This window comes from Jaculus jaculus, chromosome 1, assembly GCF_020740685.1.
Source record: "Jaculus jaculus isolate mJacJac1 chromosome 1, mJacJac1.mat.Y.cur, whole genome shotgun sequence".
NCBI classification, from domain to species: Eukaryota; Metazoa; Chordata; class Mammalia; order Rodentia; family Dipodidae; genus Jaculus; species Jaculus jaculus.
Window position 1 is genome coordinate 106,992,552 of NC_059102.1, and position 24,849 is coordinate 107,017,400.

The 24,849-nt window shown below is 43.0% G+C and overlaps 1 protein-coding gene across 4 annotated transcripts; it reads left to right on the forward strand.

Annotated features, from left to right (window-relative positions):
- Positions 1 to 1,205: 1,205 nt before the first annotated feature.
- Positions 1,206 to 22,287, forward strand: Trmt10b (tRNA methyltransferase 10B). 4 transcript variants are annotated; one of them, XM_045141784.1, is made up of 9 exons: positions 1,206 to 1,319; positions 7,680 to 7,885; positions 9,399 to 9,507; positions 10,232 to 10,356; positions 12,950 to 13,102; positions 14,732 to 14,810; positions 16,344 to 16,411; positions 21,357 to 21,480; positions 21,583 to 22,287. In XM_045141784.1, exons 2-9 carry the CDS (start codon positions 7,700 to 7,702, stop codon positions 21,687 to 21,689), a joined length of 951 nt encoding a protein of 316 aa, XP_044997719.1. In that variant the 5' UTR covers positions 1,206 to 1,319; positions 7,680 to 7,699; the 3' UTR covers positions 21,690 to 22,287. The 4 variants fall into 4 exon arrangements, with proteins under 4 accessions (XP_044997719.1, XP_044997718.1, XP_044997720.1 ...); XM_045141783.1 differs by lacking the exon at positions 1,206 to 1,319 and adding an exon at positions 1,606 to 1,898; XM_045141785.1 differs by lacking the exon at positions 1,206 to 1,319 and adding an exon at positions 6,701 to 6,756.
- The last annotated feature ends 2,562 nt before the right edge of the window (positions 22,288 to 24,849 follow it).

Sequence of the window (24,849 nt, forward strand, 5' to 3'; positions counted from 1 at the left end):
TACAGAATACATGCCTGGTCAGCCTGGGCCAGCATGAAACCCTACCTAGAAAAAAAAAATCAGATGAACATGCTGGGCATGGTGATACACAATAGTAATCTAGCACTTGTGAGGCTGAGGCAAAAGGACCACAAGTTTGAGGTCAGCCTGGGCTACACAGTGAGACCCTGTTTCAAATCAGAATAAATTAAAAGATGTTGTACAAAGGAAAGTCTGGGGATGGGGTTGACAGAATATACCTAAGTTAGTAGAGTGCCTTGGTTAAGATTGATCCCCAGCCTCGCATTAAACTGAACATGGTGGCACATGCCTGTCATCCCAGCACATGGGAGGTGGAGACAAGTGGATCAGAAGAAGCTTAAAGACATCCCTGGGTACACAGCAAGTTTGAGGCCAGCATGGACCACATGAGACCCCGTCTTTGGGTTCTTGAGATAGAGAAGTTTAAGGCACAGGCATGGTATGGCCTCTGAAAAAATGAGACCCTTTATGCTGCAAGAGTAAAGGAAGAGTAACAGAGCCCAGGACAAGTCATTTTGTGTCTCTGAGTCTCAGTTTGGAGTTTATATATGAGTGAATGATATACGAGCTGGAAGAGAAAGAGTGACCAGAAGCTACACTCCTTGCCTGCCAAAGGCCATCTCCATTTTGAGCCTGGAGGGCCAGGAGGCAGAGGTAAGGTCTGTGTCAGCGCATAGGCTCTGCTGGTTGTGGGAAACCCGGGTGAAGAAAAGAACCTAAGGTTGAGAGAACTTCGTTTTGGGGGTTAGTGGTTCAGGCACTTGCTGGCAAAGCCAAAGGACCAAGGTTCAATTTCCTAGTACCCACATAAAGCAGATGTGAAAGATGGCACAAGCATCATTTGCAGTGGCTAGAGGCCCTGGTGCCCCCGTTCTCTCTCTCTCTCTCTCTCTCTAATAAATAAATAAAATATATTTTAAAAATAGAAAAAAATGGTTTTGCTGGGGGTGCTGACACATTCGGGAGGCTGAAGTATTAGGATCATCATGAATTCAAGGCCAGCCTTGACCGCATAGAAATAAAAGCTTCTGGTCACCTGCTTGAGCACTGTAGGCAGAAGACTAGGATTGTAATCATCCGACGGGGAAACTGGAACTCGTCGAAGCACCGCAACCCTCCATCTGGCACGCAAGGCGGAGACTTTGAGGTTGATTCCAGGATCTGGCACTGCCTACCATGCTGCCGGCGTGAGAACTACAACTCCCAGGATGCCACCCGAGTTGGTCAGGAACCGGAAGTGGTACCAGTACGGGCCTCAGACGTTTGCCGATTCCGCTGCGCGGGGTATTAAAGATCAGGTACGTCCCGGGTTAATCTTGGGGGGCGCGCTAGGGGCTGTCGGGACCGACTCCCCGAGTGCCAGAAGGCCTGGTCATGTCTGTGTGTCCGCGGCCCGCCGCCGACTTGGGGCTTCCGGGTCTTGCCGCCCGCCCGGGTTCTCGTGCGGAGGCGCGGGCCCGGGAGCGAGCCCGGCGCGTCGGGGTTTGCGGTGCTGGGATGACGGGAGGCGCCCCGCGGCCGGCGGGGAGCTGCTCCAGGCGGGAGCTGGGCTCCTTTCTGTTTGTGGTCTTCGCCGGTCCCGGAGGTGAGGATGCGGGCGTGGTCAGGTCCAAGTACTCGTGGAGGGTCTGCGGGCAGAGTGAACACTTGCTTGCGTTGTAAGGATGGGGGAGGATTAGAAAGAGAGAAGAAGGAGAAAAATCAGTTCATCAGGGTAGATGGTGAAAATCTTCGTGAACTGGTGACGATTCTTCCGCCAACGGAAAGAGCATTGGCGGCGGAGAGAACAAGTGCCAAGGGCCTGAGATGGGATAGCGTCGGTATGTGTGGGGAAGGCCGAGAAGCAAATGGACCGCTGATGGAAGGATTATCAAAAGGTAAGGGATCCTCCTACCTCTGCCACTCGACTGCTGGGGTTAAAGGCATGCACCATGCCCGGCTTAAAAAAAAAAAAATTTTTTTTGTTTTTGTTTTTTTTTGAGGTAGGGTCTCACTCTGGTCCAGGCTGACCTGGAATTAACTCTGTAGTCTCAGGGTGGTCTTGAACTCATGGCGATCCTCCTACCTCTGCCTCCCAAGTGCTGGGATTAAAGACGCGCGCCACCACGCCCGGCTAATTTTTTTTTTTTTTTTTTTTGAGACAGGATTTCCCTGTCTTATCTTGGGGCTGGCCTAGAACTCACTATGCAGCCTCAATCTCATAGTGGTCTTCTTGCCTCCGTCTCCAGGGTGCTGGAATTACAGTTGTGAGTCCCCACCACACTTGGTTTAAAGGTTCAGGCTTAGCTGTTAAAGTGCCTGTGTTATGCCCAGTTCTCGGGGCCCCTGTGACCACCAAGGAGAACCAAACACGTATGCAAGGGCAAGGAGCTTTATTTCGGGCTTAAGCTCAGACTCTTGACTTCACCAATGCAGTGGATCCTTACAAGAGTCCTGAGCAGCAGGGACAGGTTTTTTATAGGAATTTGAACAAAGAAGTAGGGACAAGTAGGGGAATGGTTACATAATTGGTTGATTTAAGCAGTAACTGCACTTGTATTTTTCTGATAGGCTTAGGATACTGGTGGGCAAAACTGGTGGGCAGGGGGCTAGGGGAATTCCAAGCAGATTAGGTAACCTTTATTGTGATTGGCTATGTGTGTTTGAGGAACTTAAGCAACACTTTAAGCAACTTATCTTATAATCATAGGAATGTATGGCATAAGCAGGTTTTTTTTTTCAGCAACTGTTAAACTGTCACTTAAACCTTGCTGGGAAACAGAAACTTAGGCCTACTGGTGACTCTGAAGCCAGTCATGGTGTCCCTTTGGTTCTTGAGTCCTTCACTTGCCTGCGAAGCCTAAGAACTCATGTTCAAATCTCCAGGTCCCACCTAAGCCAGATGCACAGTGACGCTTGCATTTGGAGTGCTTCCTTCACAGTGGCTGAAGGCCCTGGTGTGCCTATTCTCTTTCTCTCTGCCTCTTTCTCTCTCTCTCTCTTTCTCTCTAAATAAGAAAATAAGTAAATAATTTTTTTAAAAAACAATCCGAAAATCGGTCACATAAGGAAAGATAAACACAAGGGAACAAAAACGATGACTATTGTTTTCTCAACAGAAACTGAGTCAGAAGAAACTATGATAACATCTTTAATGTTAAAGAACCCTTCAGCTTACTAATTATTAAAATATCCAGAGGTTGGAAAGATGGTTCAGCAGTTAAAGTACGTAGGAGGACTGCCATGAGTTTTGAGGCCATCCTGGAGCTAAAGTGAGGCCTTGTCTCCAAAAAATCCTTTGGAAATGAAAGGAAATTAATTCATTGTTCACTAAAAATATTGAGAGAATTCATCATACCTGGCAAAAAATGATAAAGGAAGTGCTTTTTTTTCACTTGGAGAGGGATCAAGGTTTATTGAATATCACACATTGTGAACATGAAAACCAAGATTCCCAGAAGTGCTTTTTTGTATTATCCTTTTTTAACAAATTTTTTAAAATATTTGTTGTGGGGCATGGTGGCACACACCTTCAATCCCAGCGCTTGGGAGGCAGAGGTAGGAGAATCGCTGAGTTTGAGGCCATCCTGAGAATACACAGTGAATTCCAGGTCAGCCTGAGCTAAGACCCTGCCTCGAAAAGAGAGCGAGCGAGAGCCGAGTCCACTTGCTATTACAAATGAACTCCAGACTCATATGCCATTTGCTGTATCAGGCCATACATAGGTACTGGGGAATTTAGCCTGGGCCAGCAGGCTTTGTAAACAAACACCTTTAACTAGCCCATGCATGACTTTTTCTTGTTCCTTCATTAGAAAATGAATGTTTGATTAAACTATTCAAGCAAAGATAATTATGTATTTATAGGGCTTATAACAACATAGAAATAAAATTTATAACAAAATGGAAGAAACGAATGAATAGAAACATACTAATCTGAGGTTCTTTTTTTAAAGTTTTATTTATTTGTTTGAGAGAGAATGGGAGTGCCAGGGCCTTTTGCTGCTACAGACCAACTCCAGACACATGTACTATGTTATGTATCTGGCTTTATGTGGGTACTGGGAAATTGAACCATCTCTCCAGCCCTTTAAGGTTCTTTTTTAAAATTTATTTTCAAGGGGAGAGAGAGAGAGAGAATGGATACATCAGGGCTTCCAGCCTTTGCCAACAAACTCCAGATGCATGTGCCACTCTGCATCTGGCTATATGTGGGCACTGAGAAATCAAACCCATGTCATTAGGCTTTCGGGCAAGTGCCTTAACCACTGAGCAATCTTTCCAGCCTTTTTTTCAAGATAGGATCTCACTGTAGCCCAGGCTGACCTGGAATTTGCTATGTAGTTTCAGAATAGCCTCAAACTTATGGCGATCCTCCTACCACTGCCTCCCGAGTGCTGGGATTAAAGATGTGTGCTACCACGCTCATCTATCCCCCCCCCCCTCCGTTTTTGAAGTAGGGTCTCGCTCTAGCTCAGGCTGACCTGGAATTCACTATGTAGTTTCAGGTTGGCCTCTAACTGCAGTGATCCTCATACCTCAGCTTTCCCAGTGCTGGGATTAAAGGCAGTCACCACCATACCCAGAAGACAAAGAGAGAGTGGAGGTGCCAGGGCTTCTAACCACAGCAAATGAACTGCAGACACATGCACCACTTGGTGCATCTTGGTTTATGTGGGTGCGGAGGAATCGAACTTGGGTTGGTAGTAGGCACTACAGGCCAACGCCCCAGTCACTGAGACACCTCTCTGGCCCCTAAGGTGTGCCACCATGCCCAGCTAATGTGTGGCTCTTAATTTCAACATGAAATAATACACTTGGAGTATACTATGATAGGTAAGAATACATAGCAGGGCCAGGGGTGGTGGCACACGCCTTTAGTCCCAGCACTCGGGAGGCAGAGATAAGATTACTGTGAGTTTGAGGCCACCCTGAGACTACATAGTGAATTCCAGGTCAGCCAGGGCTAGAATGAGACTCTACCTCGAGAAGCAAAAACAAACCAAAAAAGAATACATATTATAACTGGGCATGGTGGCACACACCTTCAATACCAGCACTCGGGAGGCAGAGGTAGGAGGATCGCCATGAGTTTGAGGCCACCCTGAGACTACATAGTGAATTCCAGCTCAGCCTGGACCAGAGTGAGACCCTACTTTGAAAAAAAAAAAAAGGACTTAATTAGTCAACATAGTGGTGTACTTCTCATTAGTATGAAAATTTTCTTTCATCTTTAGTAAATGGTAAAATTATATGTAGACCAAAAATTGTATCAAGATAAGTTTTTTATAATTAATTATCAGTAAATGTTTGATTTGTGCATCTATTCTATATTCCTATATTCCTGAGGTTTTTATAAAATTTTGGGGGTGAAAAGGGGTCATGAGTGGAAAAAGCATTTCCGTTCTTGGAGTTTGAACTCTGCAATTACGATGTCATGTGTGAAAGGTCTCAGCACTTTGTAGTGATAGTAAACATTCTTAGTGGTGACTGATGTGACATTCTGCTGTGGTGATACACAGTCAAGGTGTACTGTGGACATATAGTTTGAAAAGAGGAATCTGATACCTCACCAAAGACCTAGAAGAATTCTTGCTACTGTAAGTTTTTGACGGCCTCAGGACTTCCTATGTTGTAGGTATGTAATATTTTCTAAAGGACTGATTGGAAAGTAAGTTGCTGGAGAGGTCACATGATGGGGTGGGCGGAGCCTGGCTGGGAGTTCTGAGGAAAGGAGTGGGGAGAGGAGGGCACACACCTCCACACCTACAGGTTGCCCTTCTGTAAGCTCCCAGGATGAAAAGGACTGCTGTTCCATGTGACACCCCTTGAATCCAACAGCATCCTGCCTGCAATGACAGATTCGTTGTTTTTTTTTTTTTCAGAATGACAACATCTGAAAACTTGAAAGATGCCTTCCCTATTACTGAGAACTATGCTGTAGCCATCTCTGGCTCTGGCCCTGGCTCCAGTTCTGGTTCTGTTTCTGCATCTGGTTCTGGTTCTGGCTCCGGTTCTGGTTCCGGCTCTGGTTCTGGTTCCGGCTCAGATTCTGGCTCTGGCTCTGGGTCTGGTTCCGGCTCAGGTTCTGGCTCTGGCTCTGGGTCTGGTTCCTGCTCCCATCCTGATATCCAGAAGTGACTTCCTACCTGGTGTGGAATAAGAATCCCAGCTAATAGATGAAAATGATGTTTTCTAATACAGCTTTAAGAGGAATCTGCTCATGGAGAACTAGAACTTGGGTCAAGATGGGATGAAGAGTGGTTTTATTCTGTAAAAGTGAGGTTTCCCTACCTCACTTTTTTTTTTATTTTTTTATTTTTTGTTTTGTTTTGTTTTTTGTTTTTTGAGGTAGGTCTCACTCTGGTCCAGGCTGACCTGGAATTAACTCTGTAGTGTCAGGGTGGCCTTGAACTCACGACGATCCCCCTACCTCTGCCTCCCGAGTGCTGGTATTAAAGGCATGCGCCACCACACCTGGCCCCACCTCACTTTTTTGATACCAAGAAATATGGCCAGTATATTTTGAGTTGCATGTTTAAATGATTAGTCTTGGGATCAAGCGTTTTACAGAAAACTTTCTGAAAAGAAAAAGCATCTTAAATTTTACTTTTTTTCCTTCTTATTCTTTCTTTTTTTTTTTTTTTTAGTTCTTCGAGGTAGGATCTCATTCTAGCCCAGGCTGACCTGGACACCATGTAGTCTCAGGGTGCCCTCAAGTTCACGGAGATCCTCCTCCTGCCTGTGCCTCTCCAGGTATTAAAGGTGTGCACCACCATGCCAGGCTTCCTTCTTATTCTTAAGGAATTATGCTTTAATGTTGTTACCTATCTTTTTCTGGGCCATATCTGCATTTTATATCATACTGAATCAACCATCCTTATGAAATTAAGGTTGCCATTCCTATGTAATAAAGTTAAAACTTATACTGCTTTTGAAAAATAAATTTGAGCATGTGCCAGAGCCTCTCATCACTGCATGTTCTATTCTGTGTGTCTGGCTTTCTGTGGGTACTGGGAAATCAAACGCAGGGCCACAGGCTTTGCAAACAAGCACATTTAACCCCTGCACCATCTCCATAGCCCCAAAATATAAATTTGAAAAGCAAATTGATAGGCAGTATTTCATACCCAAGTCTTCAGGAATCTGACTAGTTAGGAATGACAGATACACTCCTTATTTTGACTAAAAGTAAAACGGAAAGTAAGATGAAACAGTGAACTTACATAGTGAGTGTGGACATGGTATGAGGGTCTTTACTGTACTATGCCAGCTGGATTTGTTGTAGAAATAGTAGACATTGTTATTCTAGAACTGTGATGGTTGTTACAGTTAGAAGTTTAAAGCTGACTTATTTCTCTTAAAGACAAGTAAATCCAGCTGGGCATGGTGACGCACACCTTTAGTCCCAGCCCTTGGGAGGCAGAGGTAGGAGGATTGCCGTGAGTTCGAGTCCACCCTGAGACTACATAGTGCATTCCAGGTCAGCCTGAGATAGAGTGAGGCCTACCTCGAAAAACAAAACCAAACAAAACAAAAAACCCACATAAATCCGAGTCAGTATTTTACACCCTCCTACTTCATCACTAATACAATAGCACTGTTGTTTTCTGATGTAGGGAATTGGCCATGTGAATGAAATAATGGACTATTTCACTTACCTTTTCCCAATTTGATAGAAAGGACAGATACTAAGCACATGGATTGGACGTTGGAAGGGAGTGTTCAAAGAACAGCGTCTCCAGGACTGTCTGGACAAGAAGGCACACAAGAGGACAGAGGCGAAGACGGACTCTCTGAAAGCTTCCAGCTTCTGCAGATCGAAGTGGAGTGGGAGCACCAAGAGCAGAGGGCCCAGGCCTCAAGCAGTGCAACATGGAGCTCGGTGGGTGTGCTGGGGAGAGCCTCAGAGACCCCTGTTCTAAGTGTAGGTGATAGAAATCAAAAGATCCTGGGAATGAAGGTTGTGTATGCTAAGTGGTGAACTACTCTTCTGCTGACTATTTTTTTTCAAGTTTCAATTTTGTTTGATTCATAGGAAATGTAAAGGCCAAAGGAATTTCTTTTCGAAAATTTGTTATAGGGCTGGAGAAATGGCTTAGTGGTTAAGGCACTTGCCTGCAAAACCTAAAGGGCCCAGGTTCGATTCTCCAGTACCCATGTAAAAGCCAGATGTACAAGATGGCTCATGCATCTGGAGTTTGATTGTAGTGGCTAGAGGCCATGGTGTACCCATACTCTATCTGCCTCTCAAATAAATAAATAAATAGGTTTAAATTTTGTTGTTGTTGTTGTTTTATTTATTTATCTGAGAGAGAGAGAGAGGCAGATAGAAAGAATGAGCACACCAACACCTCCAGCCACTGCAAATGAACTCCAGATGCATGTGCTCCCTTGTGCATCTGGCTTACGTGTGTACTGGGGAATCAAACCTGGGTTCTTAAGATTTTGGAGGCAAGCACCTTAACTGCTAAGCCATCTCTATAGCACCCCAAAAGGAATTTCTGGTATGCCTCTCAAGGATTGGGGAATCTAATTTCTGCTTTGGGCTCTGTCCCAAATGAATTTTCTATAATCTTGAGCAAGTCACATATTTTTTGAGGGGAAGGCTTTGTTTTCTCTAAACATGACTCAGAGGAATGTTGCTCAGTGATGGAGCTCTTGTCTTGCATGTTCAAGGACCTAGGTGCAAATAATTATGATGATGATGATGGAGAACCCAGTTGCGTGTACAATTAATATGCACCAGTGAAAACAAAACGACGACAACTGCAACAAAAAACATAATGGCTGGGTGTGGTAGAGGCAGAGGTAGGAGAATCACCATTGAGTTCAAGGCCATCCTGAGACTACATAGTGAATTCCAGGTTAGCCTGGACTAAAGTGAAACCCTACCTTGAAACCCCCCCCCCAAAAAAAAAAAAAGTTTATAATGAAGCTGACTGTGGTAACTCACACCTTTAATCCCATCACTCATTAGGCTGAGGTAGGAGGATTACTGTGAGTTTGAGGCCAGTATGGGTTACAAAGTGAGTTTCTGGCCAGCATAGGCTAGAATGAGAGTTTACCTAAAAAACAGAAAGTAGGGCTGCAGAAATGACTTAGCAGTTAAGACGCTTGCCTGCAAAGCCAAAGGACTCAGGTTCGACACCCCAGGACTCACATAAGCCAGATGCATGAGGGGGCACATGTGTCTGGAGTAATAACAACAGCAAAAGAAAAAAAAAAACAACTAATGGTTGAAAAATAGACAAGCCAGTAGGTTTGTTTTTAAGGCAAAATTCTTTTTTTTTTTCCTTTCTAACTTTATATGTAAATGAAAAAAGTAACTATAATATTCATTTCCTTTTTGGTGCTTATGAAGTTCTCAAACCATTTTGTTTTCTGGATAACAAAAGAAAAATGTCCAGAGAAAACAGAGACACTGGGAAAAGATAGTTGCAGCAAAGAAGAGCAAAAGAAAGCAAGAAAAAGAAAGAAGAAAAGCTAATCGTGCAGGAAATCCAGGTAATACTAAGTGAGAGTGCTGATGAAAACATCATACTTCTTTTTCCATAACCTGGTGTCTGTTGCTGAGAGAGGAAAACTTAGTCAGTTTTATTGGGAATCAAAGTATCAAAGCACATAAAATAATGTAAGCTGTCTGTGGGCATGTGCGTTTATAAGTTCAGAAGCTGAAGGAAGGGTATGAGCAACAGTTCACATTATATGCTTGTTTTAAGAATTGCACACAGGGCTGGAGAGATGGCTTAGTGGTTAAGCGCTTGCCCGTGAAGCCTAAGGACCCCGGTTCGAGGCTCGGTTCCCCAGGTCCCACGTTAGCCAGATGTACAAGGGGCGCACGCGTCTGGTGTTCGTTTGCAGTGGCTGGAAGCCCTGGCTCGCCCATTCTCTCTCTCCCTCTATCTGTCTTTCTCTCTGTGTCTGTCACTCTCAAATAAATAAATAAATAATGAACAAAAAATATTTAAAAAAAAAAAAAGAATTGCACACAAATCATATGGGCTGGGTACTTTTATAATCCCCATTTTATAAAAGGAACAAAGGCTCAAATTAAGTAACATGACTAAAATAATTCAGTTCCTGAAAGAGCAAACCGACATTGGATTTAACACACCCTGTGTACCAACCAGATCCTGCACTCACCAACGATAAAAGAGAGATTTGTTTCTTATAGAACAGTATTCCTCCATTTTCTCACTCTTACTCTTTTCTGATATTTCTGCCATAGGCACCTGCTCCCAGCACAGCAAGCGATTTTTGAAAGCCTTAACCAAAGAGAAACTTGTGGAGGCCAAACGCTCAGGACCAAGATTGTGCATCGACTTGAGTATGACGCACCACATGTCAGGGAAGGTAGAATCTCTGCCATTGTCAGAATTCCCGCGGGGGGGCCAGGAGGGCAGTGCAGGAGAGCATCTTCTTCAAGAGGAGAACGGCAGGGCAGGCAGCTCCTGTGTTTCCATAGTACTCTTAGCAAGTGTCTGCTTTTCTGCTGTGGGATAGTAAGGTCCTGGGTGGCTGTTGGGAAGGATCTGGAAGAGAAGAAGCGTCCTTCTGTTTTGAATCCACCACTTTTGTCTTTCTGGCCGTAATGTCCCCAGGGTGTATATGTGTGTGCAATCTTTTAGGTAGTGTTCTCCAGATACTAGATCGTTGCCCTTCTGCTGGGAATAGAAATACTTGCCTTTTCACATTTTGTGGGGATGTTGGGAAAGGTATTTTGCAGGGTGTGTGTTTTAGTCACTTTTTGCTATTTGTTTATTTGCAAGCACAGAGAAAGACAGACAGACGGAGGGAGAGAGAATGGGTGCACCAGGGTAGCCACTGCAGATGAGCTCCAAATGCCTACACCACTTTGTGCACCTGCTTTATGTGGATACTGGGGAATTGAACACAGGCCATTAAGCTTTGCAACAATCACTCTAGCCCTAGTCATTTTTTTTTTATTGTAAAAATACTTTGTTTTATTTTATTTATTTAATTTTTCTTTTTTTAATTTTTATTAGCATTTTCCATGATTATAAAAAAAATCCCATGGTAATTCTCCCCCCCCCATTTTCCCCTTTGACCTAGTCATTTTAAAAAATTTATTTACTTGAGAAATTGAGTGATGGTCACACCAGGGCTTCTTGCCACTACAAATGAACTCCAAACTCATGTGCAATTTACATGGGCACTGGGGAATCAAATTGCCAACAAATGCCTTTAACTACTGAGCCATCTTCCCAGCCCCATTTTGATCATTTCTCATTCGTTTCATTGGTAAGGGTGGATTTCCACTCTAGGGTTCTGGAAATGGCTGAGCATATGCCCCCTGATCCTGGACAGAGGAGACTGATAGCAGTCCATTGGTCTGTGTTCATAGGCCAAGGAATAGGATGCAGCACACCACACAAGCCACGTGGGGTGGGTTGTACATGAGAACAGAATGAGCAAGTGAGCTTTGTAATATCAAGAATGAAGTGCTACCTGGTTCCCACAGGAGGAAGTGGTTGATTTGTTTGGATAATTCCATGGGCTGCAAGGAACCAAAACCCACAACTCAGATACTCAGGAACTGGGTCTATTCCCTTGAAAAAGCTTTTCAGCTATGGGAACTTTTTTCATCTAGAAGGGCAGAGTTGGAGGGGAACTTGACTTTGGCCATTTGAGGTACTATCAGTTTGATTAAAAGTCAAAACTGTGCATAATATTGGGCTTAATTTGTGGCCTGATAGCACAGTGTACAGACTTTAAGCAAATACTGTTTTCAAGCTTCCCTATTATAGGTGCTGGTGTTGGCATGCTTCACAAAGAAGCTAGGAAAGTTGTAGATCTGACCTGGGACTCGCTCTGTAGCCCCAGGCTGGCCTCAAACTCACAGTGACCCTTCTACCTTTGCCTCTCAGTGCTGGGAGTAAAGGTGTGCACCACCAAGTCTGGCTGATCTGGGGATTTTGGGGGTTTTTTTGCTCTTAATTTTTCTTTATTTATTTTCAATCAGAGGGGGGAAGAGAGAGAAAATGAGTGTGTCAGGGCTTCTAACTACTGCAAATGAACTCCAGATGCATGTGCCACTTTGTGCATCTGGTTTTACGTGGATACTGAGAAGTTGAAACTGGTTGTTAGACTTTTCAGGGACGCGCCTTAACTGCTGAGCCATCTCCCCAGCCCAGTCTAGGGGATCTTAGTGGAACCTCTAGCTGTAGTCCTCAGGAAAGGAGAACAGGAAATTCTTGCCTAAAGCCGGGGGTGGTGGCGCACGCCTTTAATCCCACCACTTGGGAGGCAGAGGTAGGAGGATCGCTATGAGTTTGAGGTCACCCTGAGACTACATAGTGAATTCCAGGTCAGCTTGGGCTAGAGTGAAACTCTACCTTGGGGGAAAATAAATAAATAAATTCTCATTAACAGAGATGTCAGATTAAATCAAACCCGAAGCTCTCTGTACAGAACAAATCAGACTAAATTATGAAACAACCTTCTAGAACCAGGAAGGAAAACTAGCCAACATTGTGCATCTCTTGCAGCTAGGATGAAAGTGCCACATATATCTGATAGGGCATAAAAATTTTAGTAACCTACTTTTTTTTTCTTCAAAGTAGAATCTCACTCTAGTCCAATAATTTAAAAACTAAATATCTGATGGTAAAAGTTTAGATAAAAGCACCATTTCATATTTCACATTAAATATGCAACAGCAGGGTTGGCAGGAGGGGGCACCTCTTTTCTGTTAACTCGGATTTCTGGGATAGTGTTATTATCTTAACGTTAGCCTGAGGTGTGAAGTGACAGAGCTTTCCACATCTATATGTGCTCTTTCCTGGAAGGGAAGGAGCTGTCCTAGCGTACGAAATGTTCTGGAGTAGCATTCAGTGATTTGACCGAATGCCATTCTGTAGTGTGACTACGTAGTGAGCTGGCAGGCGTGCTTCCACGGGAACCTCACTATCTTGTGTCTTTGAAGGAGCTGAGCAGGCTCGCTGGACAGATCCGAAGGTTGTATGGTTCAAACAAGAAAGCCGTCAGGCCCTTTTGGATCTGCCTCACTGGGTTCGCTACTGACAGTCCCCTCTATGAAGAATGTTTGAGGATGAATGACGGATTTTCTACTTACCTAGTAAGAATCATTTTGCATATTAAACTATCTAAAAGGTACTTGTATTATAATAGAAAAATATTTTTAACTTTTTCATGTTTTGATATATAGCTGGCCCTTTCTGTCTGTGGGTTCTACATCCACAGACTAACCACAGTTTTTGAAAATGTTTGGGGAAAAAGTTACATTTGTACTAAATGCATAAAAATGCTTTTCTTCTCATTATTCCCTCAGCAGTACAATATAGTTAGATATGATGGTTCATGCTTTTAATTTTAGTACCTAAGAGGCTACGGCCGAAAGATTGCCACAAGTTCAAGGCCAGCCTGGGCTACATACCGAGTTACAGGCTAGGATGGCCTATAGAGTGAGAACCTGTCTCTAAATAAATAAATAAATCTAGAGATGATTTAAGCTATACAGGAAAGAATGTATAACTTAAATGTAAATACTATGACATTTTACGTAAGGGATTTGAATGTTTTAGTGTTTTGTTATCCATGAGGTGTGGTTCTGAAACAAATCCTTAGGGATACTGAGGGACAACTGTACTGTATATTTATTTTTTGTTCATTTATTTATTTATTTATTTGAGAGTGACAGACACAGGGAGAAAGACAGATAGAGGGAGAGAGAGAGAATGGGCGTGCCAGGGCTTCCAGCCACTGCAAACGAACTCCAGATGCGTGTGCCCCCTTGTGCATCTGGCTAACATGGGACCTGGGGAACCGAGCCTCAAACCAGGGTCCTTAGGCTTCACAGGCAAGTGCTTAACCGCTAAGCCATCTCTCCAGCCCTGTACTGTATATTTATAAATTGTATCTTTTCACTATTGAAATCTAGGAAATTTTAGGCCCTTTCATTTGTTCATACATTAATTTTTTTTTCTTATTTTTCCCTTCATTGGTAAGCTAATATCAATCATTATTTAGGATTGAGGTACACTATTTTACAGTCTGTAGTGTTTGCTAAACTGCATACCCCATTAATGTTTTCAGAAATACTATGACTCCTTTCTAGATACTCAGTAGTGCAGAAGTAGGAGATAACGATTTTTGGAATTTGAAAAGAAGCCATGCTTTTAGAAGTAGTAAGGATTTAAGATATCTTGTAGGAAGTACCAAGACTTTTCAACTCTGTTCAGGATTTCATAAATGTAACAACAAATATAAAAGTAAGAATCTAAGTTGGTTTCTAAGATGCTCTTTTGTATTTGCACTCTGTAGCTGGGACTATGTAATTGTGGCTTTCCCTGGCAAAGAACTTTCTTGAGAGAATTGTTTTGTGTGGCACTGCACAGCTAGCCGTGTGGCCATTACTCTTGCCCCAGTCTTTTGCTTTCCTGTGTTCCTGCTTTTCTGGGGTGATTCCAGAATGCAGCCCTGTCATTCTCTTCACCAGAAGGTCGTCCCTGCTGGTGTCACTCTCTCACCTGTGAGAGCCAATGGTCATTTTTTTCTACTCACTTTGTAGATTTGAATTTGTCCCTTTTATTTTTCACGTCCCCCAAATAAGCAGTTTCTGAGAAGCAGTCAGACACTCAGCTTCCTGATACATCTGGCTAGAAATTAGTGGTTCAGTACCTGGTGTTAAGCTGTGGGCTGCATTTTAACCCCATCGCAACTATATGAGAGACTCTGCATTTGCCAGCTAGACATGACAGAAGAAGACTGCTTCGATTTATTTCCTCTGGAAACCCTTGTGTACCTGACTCCTGACTCAGAACATGGTATGGATCTTTCTGTGGATTCACAAAGCACTTGCTTCTTAGCCCTTTGCTTCATTATTCTCTGTGTTAGAATTTGCTAAGTCACACTTCATTTGCTGCCTTGTGTATGTCCCATGTGTGTGTGTCCCAACTGCTACACAAATCTAATTTGTGTCCTCAGCTGGACCTGGTAAGGTACCTGGCACCTAGTTTCCCTGGTCAGCTTCTATTGTTCATATGTACATACACACATATGTACGCATGTATGTATTTATATGTATGTATAGATGTATATAATATATATATAATTTATTTCACATAAATTTTCACATTTCTTGGTGGTGTGGATCATAGTACTCTCATAATTCACATTTCTCTATAGTGTTTATTTTTTTTCTGAACGTTGATTTTGCCCCACTAATTTTTTTTTTTTTTTTTTTTTTTTTTAAGGTGTTTCAAAGTAGGGTCTTGCTGTAGCCCAAGCTGACCTGGAATTTAGTATGTAGTCTCAGGGTGGACTCGAACTCCTGGCGATCCTCCTACCTCTGCCTCCCAAGTACTGGGATTAAAGGTGTGTGCCACCATGACTGGCCCCACTACTTTTTTGGGTTTTGTTTGTTTTTGTGTATGTTTATTTTGTTTTGTGTAGTTTGTTTGTTTCAAGGTAGAATTTCATTCTAGTCCAGGTTGAGCTGGAATTCACTATGTAGTTTCAGGGTGGCCTTGAGCTCAGTGATCCTCCTACTTCTGCCTCCCACGTATTGGGATTAAAGGTGTGCATCATCATGCCTGGTTCCTTCTCTCTCTCTGTCTTTTTTAATATTTTATTTAATTATTTGAGAGAGAGAGAAAGAGAAAGACAGATAGAGAATGGGTGCACCAGGATCTCCAGCCACTGTAAACAAACTCCAGACACATGTGCCACCTTGTACATCACTATGTAGTCCTACCTCAGCCTCCGCAGTGAGTTCTAGGATTAAAGGTGTGCACCACCACTCCTGGCCCCACTACTTTTCTTGATTAGATGCACCAACAGATTGTCTATTTTATTAATATTTTTAAGAATTAACTTTTAATCTTATTGAGAAAGCCCATATGGTTTTTCCAGTCATTAAATTTTTAAAAATATTTAATTTGACCCTAGCATGGGTTGCCCACCTTTAATCTCAGCACTTTGGAGGTAGAGGTAGGAGAATTGCTAAGAGTTCAAGGCCACCTTTAGATTACAGAGTGAATTCTAGGTCAGCCAGAGCAAGACCCTACCTCAAACATCAACAACAACAACAATTTATTTGTTTATTTGTTTGAGAGAGAGAGTATGGGCATGCCAGGACCTCTTGCCATTATAAACAAACTCCAGATGCATGTACCTCTTTTGTGAATACTGGGGAATTGAATTTGGGACATCAGTCTTTCCATACACTGACCCATCTCTCCAGCCCTCCAGGCATTTAATTTTGACTTTCATTGTGAGTATTTCTTTCCTTTTGCTTTCTTTGGATTTAGAAATTATAAGATTAATTTGACCTCAATGCCCTTCATTTTTTTAACTAGCTCTTGAAGACATTGATCTAAACAAAATTTACATCCTCGGTGGACTTGTAGATGAAAGCATTCAGAAGGTAAGTGTACAGTTTAGCCCTGTGAACATTTAGAGCACTTACCCTGTCTTCTTGCCCATAGTCTTAGTAGCTCAGAGGGAACAGGAAGGACATAGGCTAGCCCTCCTACCTGTAGATGTCTCTTCTCTCAGTAGTATCAATAGTCCTGATGACAGAACCAGAAGTCACAATAGGTGAGTGTGGTAATTACAGTCACTCAGCTTCTTTCTTCTCTTTTCTTCAGTTCTGCAAGGATGACTGATCTTGGCTCAACTGTTTTTTAGCAATTTGTTCTCTGTGACACTTCCTGGCGTACCCATTCTCTCTCTCTCTCTCTCTCTAAATAAATAAATAAATACATAAATAAATAAATAGAAAGTATTAGGGGGATTAAAAAAAAAAAAGAAAAAGAAGGCAGCCAGGTGTGGTGGCACACACCTTTAGTCCCAGCGTCAGGGAGGCAGAAGTAGGAGGATCACCATTAGTTCAAGATCATCCCAAGACTACATAGTGAATTCCTGGGCTAGAGTGAGACACTACCTCAAAAAAAAGAAAGAAAAAGGCAGAGATTAATATGGTGGCAGATCCTCCACGGTTCTTGTATTGGTTATGAAGGTGCAGATCTTTTCAGAGGAGGATCCCCACCCTTCATGGTGGTAATCTCTTACTGGAAGCAGCCCCTAGAAGAACTCAGGTTAAAAATTCTGGGGCTTTTTGTTGTTGTTTGTTTGTTTTCAAGGTAGGGTCTCACTGTAGCCCAGGCTGACCTGGGATTCACTATGTAGTCCCATGGTGGCCTCGAACTCTTGGCAATTCTTCTACCTTTGTCTCCCAAGTGCTGGGATTAGAGGCATGCGCCACTACACCTGGCCAAAAATTCTTGGCAAAGGGATGGAAAGATGGCTCATTAGTTAAAGGCACTTGCTTGCAAAGCCTGCAGACTCAGGTTTGATTGCTCGGTACCCATGGTGCACAAAGTGGCACATGCATCTCTAGTTTGCAGTGGCAAGAGTCCCTGATGTGCCCATACTCATTCTCACTCTCTCAAGTAAATAACTAAAAATATTTTTTTTAATTCTTGAAAGAAGCTCGCCATGGTGTTGCAGGCCTTTAATCCCAGCACTCAGAAGGCAGAAGTAGGAGGATCACTGTCACTTGGAGACTAGGCTAGGCCACAAGAGTGAGTTTCAGGTCAGCTTGGATTACAGTGAGACCCTACCTCAAAAAAACAAGAAACAGCCAGGTGTGGTGGTACACGCCTTTAATCCCAGCACTCGGGAGGCAGAGGTAGGAGGATTGCTATGAGTTCAAGGCTACCCTGAGACTCTACCTCAAAAAACCAATAAATAAATAAATAAATTCTTGGAAGAAAGCCAGGCATGGTGTTGCATGTCTTCAATCCCAGCATTTGGGAGGCTGAGGTAGAGGATCACTATGAGTTTGAGGCCAGTCAGGGCCACAAGAGTGAGTTCTAGGTCCAGCCTGGGCTAGAGTGAGACTGTGCTTCCAAAAAATAAAAATAAAATTTTGGCAGGCCTCATCAGCCATGTGTCTTCCATGTGAGGAGGACCCCAGGTCCACTTTGTTCTTCCCTTCCTCTTTGACCTTGGGGAGCACCTGTGCTTCTGCTTCTTGGGGGTCCACATCTGCCACTTTCTTTTTTTTTTCTTTTACTTTTTTTATTTATTTGCAAGCAAGAGAGAGAGAGAGCACACACCAGAACCTCTTGCCACTGCAAAAAAAAACTCCAGGTTCATGCGCCACTTTGTGCATCTAACTTTATATGGGTACTGGGGAATTGAACCTGGGTTGGCAGACTTTGCAAGCAAGTGCCTTTAACCACTGAGCATCTTCTCCAGCCCCACATCTTCCAGTCTCACATGACTGGTGCCATGTTCCACTTTGACCTCCCGCTCTGGCTGCCTTCTCAGAGACACAAGCATATCTATCATCTGTATTTGTTGGTTTCACACTCTTTCATCAAATTTTTCCCCGTTGCCCATATTTGGCAGATACTGCTGTCTTATCTGCTTCTGTTAAGCCCACCAGTAGAACACTTTCCTGGGAGATTTGTTTCAGCTATTTTCTTTTCCCCAGTGGATTTTAGTAAAAGTGCATCATAATAGTCTTGAACTTTTTTTTTTCCCCTCAGGGTAGGATCTCACTCTAGCCCAGGCTGACCTGGAATTCACTCTGTAGCCTCAGGATGGCCTTAAAGTCACTGCAGTCCTCCTACCTCTGCCTCCCCAGTGCTGGGATTAAAGGCGTGTGCCACCACGCCCGGCAAACTCTTAAGAACTAGAAACCAGGCCTTGCAAACTCTTAAGAACTAGAAACCGGGCCTTCCAAACAGCCTAGATCACTTGACAGCTGTTGATTCCACTTTAGGTCATTCCATAGCCTGTGCCAAACCACCCCTCTTTTCTGCCTTCCTTCTAGTCCAGTGTCCTGCTGACTGTTGACAGCCTGCTGCTTTAAAATGCATTGGTTATAATTCCCTCACTTCTCTTAAGTAAGTCTATAGGTCTATTTTACATATATGTTCCTCATGTGTGTAAGTGTATTTTATGTATTTTCATGTGTGAGATACATGTGTATGAAACACAACACAGAAGAGAGCTTCCTTGCACTTATTATTATTATTAATTTTTATTTTTTATTCTTTTAGAGGTAGGATCTCACTCTAGCCCAGGCTGACCTGGAATTCACTCTGTAGTCTCAGGGTAGCCTCGAACTCACAGTAATCCTCCTACCTCTGCCACTGGAGTGCTGGGATTAAATGGATGCACCACCATGCCCGGCTTGCACTTACTTGTAAAAGTATTCCATAGCTTCCTAATGATAGTCTGAAAGTTAAGATGGGCAAGAAGATCTCTTGGAGAAGGATGTCTGTTAATAAATTAGGAATGCATTGTAGCATTAGAAAGTCTTTTTTTTTCCCCTCTCAGCACTGAGGAGGCAGAGGTAGGAGGATCACTGTGACTTTAAGGCCACCCTGAGACTACAGAGTGAATTCCAGGTCAGCCTGAGCTATATATAGAGGGACAAAATATTAATTATATAATATATATATTAATAAGTATTAATATATATATTATATAATTAATATTTGGGCAATTATTAAATGAAAAGTTGTAGAGTAACTAGCTGTTTGAGATACATGGTTATAAAGTATCCCCTACCTTCTACCATTACAATGAAGCAATCTAGTGGTCACCATATTATCCAAACTTGATGAAATTTAGTATAGCCAATAGTGATGTTGTCTCAAAAATGTTTCACTGAATTGAATCTTGAGGAAACAAGTCCAGAATGGGGGTCATTCTGCAAGACAACTTGGCTGGATTTCCCAAAACACCAATGTAATGAGAAGTAAAACATGCAAGGAGCCTTTTCAGATTAAAAGAGAATAAACCCTAGCTGGGTGCTGTGGTGTGTGTGTCTGTAGTCCTGTCTGGTTGGGAGGCTAAGGTAGGAGGATCACTTGAGCCCAGAAGTTTGAGGCTCGCATGGACAGGTGAGGGAAGCCCCTTCTCACAAATAAAAGACCGTTGAGTGGCTGGGCGTGGTGGCGCATTCCTTTAATCCCAGCACTCAGGTGGCAGAGATTGGAGGGTCACGATGAGTTGGAGGCCAGTCTGCACATATAGAAAATGAGTTCCAGGTCAGCCTGGGCTAGAGTGAGACCCTACCTCGAAAAACCAAAACAGGAACAACAATGAAAAAGGAAAAAGAAAAACTTCAACTGTAGTAAGGGGACCTGACTGAACTACAAATTGAAGGAAAGCTTTAATATATATATTTGCAAGGAAAGAAAGAGAACAGGTGTATCAGGTCCTCTAACCATTTCAGACTCCAGATGTATGCACCATTTTGTGCATCTGGCTTTACATGGATACTGGGGAATTGACCTTGAGTCCTTAGGCATTGCAGGCAAGCACCTTAATTGCTGACCATTCTCTCCAGCCCCTGTGGGGAAAGCTTTATTTAAAGACATTTTGGGGCCATGTGTGGTGGTGCATACCTTAATCCCAGCATTTGGGAGGCAGAGGTAGGAGGATAGCCTTGAGTTTGAGACCACCCTGAGACTACATAGTAAATTCCAGGTCAGCCTGGGCTACAGTGAGACCCTACCTTGAAAAAACAAAAAAAAAAAAGAAAGAAAGAAAGAAAAGAAAGAAAGACATTTTGGGAGCCAGGGATGGTGGCACATGCCTTTAATCCCAGCATTCAGGAGGCAGAGGTAGAAGAATTGCCAAAAGTTCGAAGCTACCCTGAAACTAGAGTGAATTCTAGGTCAGCCTGGACTACAGTGAGACCATACCTTGAAAAACAAAAAAAGACATTTTGGGGATAGTTTGGAGACTTTAATATAGATTGTGTATTAAATAATATTCTAGGATTCTTGATGAGTTTCTTGGAAGCAACATCAGGTGGACAACAGGAATGGGAGAGTATGCCAAACACTGGCATGGGGAAGCTGGGCATCACACCCATAAGCCCACCACCAACAATACACTGCCACCAGGGGGCCTTAATTTTCAGTTGCCATTAGCTGGGGAGACTAGCATTCAGAATGCCTAAGATTATGGGGAACACCAGAATCAAACCAACATACCTGGCAAATATAGTTGGCACAAATGAGTACTAATTGTATTGTTCTTTAAGCTTTTCGTAGGTTTGAGATATTTCACAATAAATAGTTGGGAGGGGAAAGAGCACTTTATTGCAGAGCCAGAATGGCCACTTACCCTACAGCAGCAGGCAAACAGCCTCTTTTTTGAGGCAGTAATGCCCAGAGGGTGTCAGTAGTGTGTGCTATACAGATTTGAAATTTTAACATTGTCCTCTTTCTACCAATTGAAAGTAGTGATAAATGGGAATTCTTACAATTTGCTATGAATATTACGGTGAGAATGTTTTTGTGTGTAACTTTTACAATGAGAAATTTAACTGTAACTTACAGAAGGTGACATTTAAAAAGGCTCAAGAATACTGTGTCCAGACAGCCCGTTTGCCAATACAGGAATACATGGTGAAGCGCCAGAATGAGAAGAATTACCATTCAGAAATATTGGCCATTAATCAAGGTACTGCTCACATGGCCCACATCCAGCATGCTCTTTCTCATTACTCATTTGCTCATTCTGTTTCCTTTATGCTCACTGTCTCTTCTGTTTTCCCTCTAACAGTGTTTGATATCTTGTCCACTTACTTTGAGACTCACAACTGGCCTGAAGCACTGAAGAAAGGAGTGTCTTCAGGAAAAGGATATGTCCTTCGAAATTCAGTGGAATGACAGACAGCATATTGCACCATGGGAGAGGAAGTGCTAGAGGTATCTTGACCAAAGACAAGGGGTGGCTGCACATACACTTGCCTTTACTTGTCATCTTTGATCCTTGTAAGATATGGACAGGGACCACATCTCAAGTTTTGTATTACCTACCGTGCCTGGCTCACAGAAGTACCTGGATAAAATATTACCAAAAAAAAAAAAGGTTCATGACTTTGGATTTTAACTTATCTTTTGTATGTTTATGTGTGACTTACTGTTAGAGATTGTTTAAATGATTGTGAAGAGCTTAATTTCGCTGAACATGGATAAAAATGTGCTGGTTTTTTCCCAGCTCAGTGATCTGCTGCACATAGCTTTATTGTCTTAGCCCAGGCTGGCCTGGCCCTACTTTGAGCTCCTATAGCACTTTCTTTTCTCCCGTGGCTCTTGTCCTGTTCTCCTTTGCTCTGATTATGAGCATGGAGGGCTCCTCACTTCCCATGTGTTTGAATATCTTTGTGTGTCCTTTTGAGCCTTGAACAAGTTAGATTCTTTATACACATGCACAGCCCAGATCTAATTGAGAAACAAATATTGTTAATAAAGATAATTGAAAATAGCCACAAGTAATGGTGTATTCTTATATTAGCAAGTTAGATAATCAATCTCTTATTATACAAATAAATTCCCTCTGGTCCTAAATATAATTGCTTCAGTTACTCTTGCTAGTTTGGGTCAATCAACTTGCTAGTTAAGCTGGTAGCAAATTCATAGAATGTGTCCTATATCTCAAAAGATTACTTCTCTTGTTCTTTCTACTCCCTTTTCTTTCCCACTTAATCTCTCAGGAACTATGAACTTGGTAAGTTATATCAGTGTTTTTGTTACTTAAAAATAGGCTAGGCCTCAGGAAACATCTCTATGAATGCTTAATAATGCTTGGTGATTTATCAGCCTACTGAATGAGTTCTAGTCTCTTCTATCCAATAGGAAGTAAGGCCAGATAGGCATCAGGTGGTCCATAACTCATTCTCAGAGACCTGTGACTCCAGACCAGTTGAGCTTTGGTCATGTGCTACTCCTCTTTTTTACCTATAAAAGTATTGAATAATACAGAAAAAAGTTTAAAGGGTCATAGTGCTGGAAAGAGCTGTGTAGCTTACTGGAGGAGAAAAGTCATTAGCAGCCTTAACCAGCACTGGATCCTGCAAGCTACATAACTAGCCACCGAGGCAAGATGTGCCCACAAGTGGCATGTCTGTTATGGTGGTGACCAGCTGCTCTCCAATTGCTGAGAGGATCATAAACCCTAAAGGGAAAGTTACCAGTGTTGTTTGGCTGCATGAATATATTACACCCACCAAATCTAAATCCTTGTTTGTGCATATATGTTATTGCTGCTCCTACTTTTGGTTCGAGAAATCTCTTTTCAGATGGTTGTGACTACTGGGTTGACTCTTAACTCCTTTAAGATAGTTGAGTGTTCAGCACTTAATGAGACATCTCTATCATACCCTCCAATAGCTCAGAGGGGTCTTTAGTGGAAGAGGTGGTGGGAAGAATGTAAGAGTAGTGTTTTGGAGCACTGCCTCCTGCATGTGACGTGGTGTATTAGTCAGGGTTCTCTAGAGGAACAGAATTACTAGAATGAATTATTTTATAAAGGGAATTTATTGGATTAGCTTACAGTAGTCCAATAGCAGTTGCAGGCCTGAGAATCACCGAACCTGGTAGCTGCTCAGTCCACGTGGCCAGATGCCTCAGCAGTCCCGACCGGCACTGCAGATGGTGCCGGAAAACCTGGAGGCCTCCTGAGGAGCCGCTGGGTTTCGATCCACGTGGGTCTTCAGTTGATGTTGGTCTTTAGTCCGCACTGGTCTTCAATCCACGCTAGAAGGTAGGGAGCAGCTCCGGCAGCCAAGTGGAAGGAAGGAAGGAAAAAAGGGAACTCTTCTACCCTGAGCTTCCTTATATCAAGTCCCTCTCTGAGCGGGACCGCCCACTCTGGGGGAAGGGCTCACCCTGGGAGAAAGACCTCCTCCTTTAGTTGATCCTTCCTAGAAGCAGCCTGTGGATTACTAAACAGATCAAGTTGACAACACCTTAACTATCACACGTGGTCATTAAATCCATGATTTCACGGCAGCTGTTGTTTGCAAGAGACCTACATAATAAAAAAAGAAGAAGCTGTGCTTGGCAGTGCATGCCTTTAACCCCAGCAGAGGCAGAGATAAAAGGACCACCATGAGTTTGAGGACAGCCTGGTACTAGAGAGTGAGTTCCAGGTCAGACTGGGCTAGAGAAGACCCAACCTCAAATAAAAGCAGTGTAGAAGAGGGAATAGATGAAAGGGGAGGGGGTGTTCAGAGGAGAAGGGGGAGAGAGGGGTGGGAGAGGATTATGTAAATTACTTTTTTAAAATATATTTTATTTATTTATTTGAGAGAGAGAATGGGCACACCAGGACCTCCAGCCACTGCAAACAAACTCCAGATGCACGCACCCCCTTGTGCTTACGTGGGACCTGGAGAATTGAACCGGGATCCTTTGGCTTTGTAGGCAAACACCTTAACCACTAAGCCATCTCTCCATCCCCTAATATCTTTAAATTTATATTAAAAAGGTAGGAGTTAGCCAGGCGTGGTGGCGCATGCCTTTAATCCCAGCACTCAGGAGGCAGAGGTAGGAGGATCACCATGAGTTTGAGGCCACCCTGAGACTACACAGTGAATTCCAGGTCAGCCTGGGCTAGAGTGAGACCCTACCTCAAAAAACCAAAAAAAAAAAAAGTTTAATTTAAAAAAAAAAAATGAGTCTGGTCAGAGGCTAACCTTTGGCTTTAAAAAATTATAAAAGGGCTGAAGAGATGGCTCAACAGTTAAAGTACTTGCCTGCAAACATCTAACAACCCAGGTTCAACTCCCCAGTACCCACATAAAGCCAGATGCACATCTGGAGTTCATCTGCAATGGCTAGAAACACACCTATTCTCTCTCTCTGTCTCTCTGGGCTTGCCAATAATTTTATTTATTTTATTTTAATTTTTTGAGGTAGGAGGTAGGGTCTCATGTTAGCTCTGGCTGACCTGGAATTCACTATATACTCTCAGGGTGGCCTCAAACTCATGGCAATCCTGCCTCTGCCTCCTGAGTGCTGGGATTAAAGTGTGCGCCACCACACC

Bases quoted from the DNA above. Each gene is read 5' to 3' on its own strand.
- Trmt10b (XM_045141783.1), top strand. From the start codon at position 1,613: ATGCGGGCGTGGTCAGGTCCAAGTACTCGTGGAGGGTCTGCGGGCAGA. The intron at 13,103-14,731 runs GTAAGAATCATT...TGCATTTGCCAG, and splicing joins ACGGATTTTCTACTTACCTA to CTAGACATGACAGAAGAAGA. The intron at 14,811-16,343 runs GTATGGATCTTT...TTTTTTAACTAG, and splicing joins GACTCCTGACTCAGAACATG to CTCTTGAAGACATTGATCTA.